We start from the raw sequence: 6,281 nt of genomic DNA, 5'->3' as shown, positions 1-6,281 counted from the left end.
CCTCCAAAATACCTGCCGGCGGCATTCGTCTTAATTCTTGTCCGTGATAAGCCGCGCCCTGCACTGATACGCCCCACAGCGGAGCGGGGAGCAGCCCCCTCCCCCCTTTTCTTTGCTAATTTATTATTGCTCCTGGGCGGTACTGATGTGCGCGGCGCAGGCTGCGGTGGTGGTGGTGGTATGGGGGCCAGACCAAGAATTAGCACGAAAGAGTCACGGTGGGTTCAAATTAATAAAATTTGTTAACAGTTTGAAAGTAACTTTTCTTTTGACGTCAGATATTTTGCACGTTGTCACACAATATGAGCAGGGCCCAAAATTGATGCAGAAGTTTTTCTCTTGTTGTATGGTGTACCGGTACCGCGTCGTTCTTGTTGTGACAGACAGACGTTTCTAGCTCTTTGGCGGTCCAGGAATGGAACAGACACCCATTTTTGTTCACAGGCCCCAGCAGAGGCGGCGCTGCTTGCAGTTGGTGAGCACGTGCCCGAACTTGGACATGAACTGCGTCCAGGTGCACGAGTCCTTGTCGCAGCCCCAGTCCTGCAGGGGGAGGAGCTTCTCGTTCAGGAACATCTGGACGCGGTACCTGTCGCCGCTCGAACACCTGGAGGAAGAATGAAGGAGAATGGAATTGTGTTTGTTACATCATCACGGCGACGTCGACATCACCCCGATGAGCATAGGGATTTGAATGCCGGAAAAAAAACCAGGAAGAGTTGCGGAAAAACGAAACGAACTGAAAACAGCCTCTTATTTTGGGCGTTTCTCCGAATTTTCACGGAAAATTTTCCGGAAAAAGTTTTTTTTTACGGGAAAACTTAAACTTTTCCGGAAAATTAAAATCTCTAGATGGGCAGCGGCGGGCACTCACTCGTGTAGCACGGCGGCGATGTTGGACGCGAACGGGCTGAACTTGCTGACCCTCCACTTGCGGTCCCGGAGGCGCGCGAAGTTGTCCTCGCGCATCTTCTCCTGGTCGCGGTACAGGCCGAAGAAAGCCACCACCTGGTTGAGCAGCGTGTCGTGCGAGTGGTAGATGAGCCCGGACGGCGGCGCGGGGGCCGTGGCACCGACGCGCGCCTCGAACGACTTGACCAGGTCCTTGATGGGGACGCAGCCCAGCTTCTCGTGGATCTTGTGGCCGTAGCCGGTGCGGTAGTACTCCTTCATGTCGAACCAGTACTCCAGCACCTGCGGACGTTCAAGGGAAGCCCAGTTAGAAACAAACAAGTAAGCACAAAGAGACCCAGGCGGGTGAGGGGCACCAAGTTTGTCACGTGGTCCATCACGCCTGGCCTGGCAGAGCAACTCAACCTTTAGTATCCTGTTTCCTCCCACCGAACAACACTCAGGCATTGAGACCCGATTACACTCAAAATACTGTTTAGCTGAGTGTTGGATGGTTATGGTTATAGCGAGGATTGTTCCTTCAGGGTGTACTCGGACTGGGATGCTCACCTCAAAGTCCTCCGGACGGAAGGCGGCGCACCACGGGGAGGTCTTGCCGTACTCCCAGTTGCGAGCACGCTCGAAGCTGCACGCGGTGTACATGGCCTCGATGTCGTCTGCAAACGAACCGCCCTGCTTACTCTGCACACCACAATATCTGCGCGTTGGCGGCTACCGACTTCCGGGGGCCACATCATACTCACCGACGTCCAGGTTGTTGTAGAAGCCGAGCCTGATGCTGACCCTCTTCACCATGTCGGACCATTCGTTGTTCTTCTTGAACTTGTTGAAGTCGCCCATAACGAAGTCGGAGGCGATCGGCCCGAGGTAAGCCGGGCACCTGTTGTAAAACTAAAAGGAAAATGCCATAGACGAGTTACAGTTTAAATCTTGCGTTTCCCTCAGGCCGCCATTCCACGTGCACCGCGAGACTGCACTCACGTCGGGGAGGCCGTCCACGGTGCCCTCGCTCTGGGCGGGGAACTCGCCAAAGATGCCCTTGTAGAACCACTGGGAGCTCTCGACGCAGCGATCGGTCTCGTCGTATTTAAAGTGGAAGCTGGCGGGGTTGGGATCCTTGAAGAGGTCGGGGAAGCGCTCGCGGTATCGCGCGCCCATCTTGAGGAGGTCCTGCTGGCCCTGCGGCGTCAGCTGGTACGACATGGATCGGTCCACGTTCGGGTACCAGTTCAGGATGTTTTCCTGGTCCGTGTCGCACAGCCCGACGCTACCTGCAATCGAGAGCAAGCTTGTCGTTGTCATGGAGTGTTTCGAGTCAGCGACCGCGGTGAGGTCGGGCTGGGGTGAGGCGGATACTTACGTCCCGAGGACTTGTGCTCCACCATCTGCGCCTTGATCTTGGTCAGCTTGAGGATGAGTTCGATGTCCGCGTCCTTGCCATGGCGCGTGCCGTGTCGGCCCAGGAGCCACAGCTGGACCGCCTTGCAGCCTGCAAACTCAATGCTGATTCAATATTCATCACTCCGGTAAGACGGGAAGGGGCGGGGTGGGGTGGAGCGGGCGCGGGCGCAGCGGGGCGCTGTGGCAGAGATGAGCAGAGGCAGGGAGCTCCCCCGGAGCCACTTACGGTTATGAAACAAAACTTTACGTCGCGTGGGCGCCGGGGACAGACACCCCCAGAGCAGCGCCCCGCTACGCCACGCCGCTGACACGGATGCAAAGCTTTTGTGAGGATAGAAAATTTATTACTTGTTTGCCGCATAACAAGAGAAGTGTGTACTACGAGCATAAAGGGAACTCGCGGGCGCCGCGCGCGCTCGCGACGTTAAAAGGAGAGAAAGGTGTGCGGGGGGGAGAGGTGGTGCTCAGCTCCGTGCAATTTCAAACACTACCAAGTTTATTCAAAACTTTCGCAAAATACGCGGTGCAGCAGTCTGCAAGGCGCCAAGCTGGTGCAAAGGCGGCGGAGGCGGGCGACCCCCAGGGTGGGGACCTGGGGTCCGGGTCCGGGGTTGGGGGGTTGGGGGGGGGGATTTATCACTGGTGTGCTCCCCGGACGGTTTCCTCACCTTCCAGCTTGACGGGGGTGGTGTCCAGGTTGGCGCCGGAGGCCTCGTAGGGCGTGCGCGTCCCGAAGTTGGCGAACGGGTTGGCATCCCTGGCCATGCAGTAGTCCTGGGTGGAGGCGGCGACCTGGCCGGCGCACGCCAGGGCGGCGACGAGCAGGAGCGGTGACCACGTCATGATGGATGGCGACGTCTGTAAGACGACACGGGTGAGACGAGACCGACCGAGGAAAGAAAATACACGCGGAGGCAGAGCAGCTGGACTGGACCTGGTCCGCGATTGACAGGAGAGACGAGACGTTTCCCTCCTCCGCGGTTGCTCGTGTAACGCGAAGGTGCCCCCCCCCCTCTCTCCCTCTCCCAGGCCAGTGTCTGGTCCGCACGGAGCCCGGGCAGCAGCCCCGCCCACGCGACCGCCGCCGCTCCGCTCAGACGTGTTGCAGTGGGTCATGGTGACCGTGCCGGCATTGCCAACCGCACGCGTCCTGCCTCCTCCGCGGGGCCGTCAAGGTTGGCAGCATCGCGGTGGACGCGACAGGCGACATGGGAAGCGAAGCGGAGCGCGGGGGGGCGCTGCTCCGGGCCGCGGTGAGAATGCAGAACTGCGGCGGAGGACGCGCGGCGGCGGCGCTTCCAGCAGATTTAACATCCATCACTAGCGGTGCCTAGCGCTCTTCAACTTAACGACACGTCGCGGACCGGCGGGACAAGAGATGCAGCGCGCCGCGGACAGTGCCGAGGAGCAGGAGCTCGGCGCCGCGCGGCCCTGACCGTGGCCGTGGGCGTCCCTCGCCGTGAACTTGAGGTGCGGCCAGGTGCGGCCCCGTCGCGCCTTACCTGGTGTCGCTGGTGGCGGGCCGCTGCGTGTCGCTCGCCGAGTGTGTCGCACTACACTGTGTGTGTCTGAGCATGAGCAGCGGGGACGCTCGAGCCGCTCCGCGCCACACCTGCCGGCCCGCGATGACGTGCCCAGATAAAAGCACAAGGGCCCGCCCCGCGCGCCACGAATCAGCCGCTCCCCCACTCCTCCCCCGCGCCCGCGGCCGCCATGAGTGCGTCCTCAAGGGATCGTAAATCGTTCAGAAATGAATGGAATGATTGCGGCCCGGCGGCGGCGGCGCGGAGGTCACGCTTTGGAGTTGGCGGTGACGGCGGCGGTCACGGTCCGGTCCTCGCTGGTGCTCGGCGGCGTCCTCCCCGCGGCCTCCCCGCGGACGCGGATGACGTGCGCTCGGAAGCCCCGGATCTCCACTTTGAAGCCGGGCAGCAGGCAGCAGCGGGTCCAGTGGTGCGGGCAGGGTCGCCGCGTTGGCGGCAGTGGACTGACTGAGCTGACGCAGATTGGTACGCCTGGCCGTGAGTCAGCCCGGCGGTGCCGTGCTTCCCCGCTCTCGCCCGCTCCTGCCCGCTCCCGCCCGCTCCCGCCCGCTCCTGCCCGCTCCTGCCCGCTCCTGCCCGCTCCTGCCCGCTCCTGCCCGCTCATGCCCGCTCCTGCCCGCTCCTGCCCGCTCCCCCACTGCGATGGCGCGCTGACATCCACGTGTGAACCTCCACTTCGCTTCGCTTATGGCTGCGCCTCGCCCCGCCGCACACGTGACTGGCTTGTTATTGTAGTGTGTGGGTGGGGCGCCCCGCCCCGCCCCGTCCCGCCCTTGGTCGGGCGCACGCCTCTCTCTCCCTCCCTCTCCTCCAGTTTGCTCAGCCTGCTTGCTTTGAGGTCGCGTTGGCTCGCGTGACTTTCGCGACGTGCGCCGTCAGCGCGTCACAGTCGCAGCTCCCCCCGGAGGGTAGGCTGCCGGCGCCGCGTCGCCTCCCTCGTCTCCAAACATTCGCACCAACACCTTGCCAGGGGTCCATAACTTAACGCATAAGCGACTTTTGGGTTAGGTTAGGCTCGTAGACGGCTTGCGTTATTGGCGTTATCGATCTTATGACTTATTCCCCTGCATATTTCTGCAATTTGTTTATATGCATAACGCTTTTAACTAGTCAATAACGCGAGATATTGATCATAACGTTTAGCTTAAATGTTAAGTTACGGACCCCTGCACCTTGCACAGGTGCTCCATTATTTTGACTTTTACTTTTATTTCGAAACGGAGCAGACTCAACACACAAACACACACATACACACACACACAACACAAGCGCTCTTTCATGCACGCTTCACTTCATCGTGCGCGCCTCGCTCGCTAGGCGCTCTCCTCATGTGGGAAGGTGTTTTTAATGCGTCAGGTGAGGAGGGGGCGGAGGGCACGGCGGCACCGCGTCCTTAGGAGGCAGGCGAGGGAGGGCGAAGGGGCAGGGGCACGAGGGGTGGCGCGGGGGCGGCAGGTGCCCTAAAGTGTCGCGCTCATCACTCACGTAGCAGCCCGCGCCCGCCCCACCACGCAGATCGATGCACGTGTGTGTGCAAATGTGTTTGTGTGTGTAAATGTGTGTGTGTGTGTGTAAATGTGTGGGGTTGGGGATGCGCGCGCGACAAGGACTGCGACAACGAGGAGGTATGGGAGGGAGGCGGGGTTTGCGCGGGGGAAAGAAGAGGGAGTGCTCTCTAATAAAGAGGGCCACCATGAGGGGGGCGCCATGAGAGGTTTACTGCCGCACGCAGGTGCAAAAGGAATTACAGATTGTAAACAGGTCAGCGGGCGGGCATCCTCGCGACGAGACAGTTTTGGCGCCGCGCTGCTCCGGGAATGAAAATAAACGGTCTATAGCTGCCGCCGTGCTCGCTCAGAGCAGAGGACAGGGGGTTGCCCCCCTTTTTACTGTGGTGAGGAGGGGGAGGAGGTACGGTCGTGGTGGTTGTGGCGGTGGTTGTTGTTGTGTTGGCCGTAACCAGCACGACCACTATCTCCTTCGGCCACTCATGAAATACAGCTCCCTTTACATTATTGGCTATCGAAGTAAAATCCGAGGACAATAATGACGTCATTTACGGGGCTTCTACAGCATTCGCGGAGTAACACGTCCTCCCTCGTCCTTCGTCGTGCTCGTGAGTCGTCCAGCAGAGCACCGCCGAGTGTACCGGGCGATTCAAAGAATACGCAGCTGCGCTCGGGTTTGCCTACCTAATGGCGCCTTACGGGAAGAGCGAGGGTCGAACCCGCTCGCTCCTGTGTCTTCTCTGAATCACCCGTTTTCAACCAAATGAAAACTGCACTGTGAAAAATAATTTGAAAATTCCCATCATATTTGATGTGACACACATTCACAATCTGATGTGAATTTTCACATCGTGACATCAGGGTTCATACCCTGATTTTAATTTTATATAGACATAGCTCGCACGCGCGGCAGTCA

The 6,281-nt window shown here is 59.7% G+C and overlaps 1 protein-coding gene across 1 annotated transcript; it reads right to left on the bottom strand.

The window, feature by feature from the left end:
• Nucleotides 1-238: 238 nt before the first annotated feature.
• Nucleotides 239-4,297, bottom strand: LOC113204107 (multiple inositol polyphosphate phosphatase 1). The gene is made up of 8 exons (XM_026419125.2): nucleotides 3,816-4,297; nucleotides 2,982-3,171; nucleotides 2,273-2,401; nucleotides 1,894-2,183; nucleotides 1,656-1,803; nucleotides 1,462-1,568; nucleotides 875-1,194; nucleotides 239-607 (listed from the first exon to the last, which is right to left on the bottom strand). The coding sequence occupies exons 2-8, from the start codon at nucleotides 3,154-3,156 to the stop codon at nucleotides 439-441; spliced, it is 1,338 nt and encodes a 445-aa protein (XP_026274910.2). The 5' UTR covers nucleotides 3,157-3,171; nucleotides 3,816-4,297; the 3' UTR covers nucleotides 239-438.
• Between the last annotated feature and the right edge of the window lie 1,984 nt (nucleotides 4,298-6,281).

The sequence above is a fragment of the Frankliniella occidentalis genome, unplaced genomic scaffold (genome assembly GCF_000697945.3).
Source record: "Frankliniella occidentalis isolate FOCC.00 unplaced genomic scaffold, Focc_3.1 Scaffold3, whole genome shotgun sequence".
NCBI classification, from domain to species: Eukaryota; Metazoa; Arthropoda; class Insecta; order Thysanoptera; family Thripidae; genus Frankliniella; species Frankliniella occidentalis.
The sequence above is the reverse complement of the archived record's forward strand: the minus strand, read 5'-3'. Positions and strand labels throughout refer to the sequence as shown.

Coding starts and splice junctions, on each gene's coding strand:
- LOC113204107 (XM_026419125.2), bottom strand. CDS start 3,156: ATGACGTGGTCACCGCTCCTGCTCGTCGCCGCCCTGGCGTGCGCCGGC. Junction 2,402..2,981: donor CACCCCCGTCAAGCTGGAAG/GTGAGGAAACCG, acceptor TTGAGTTTGCAG/GCTGCAAGGCGGTCCAGCTG. Junction 2,184..2,272: donor GGAGCACAAGTCCTCGGGAC/GTAAGTATCCGC, acceptor TCTCGATTGCAG/GTAGCGTCGGGCTGTGCGAC.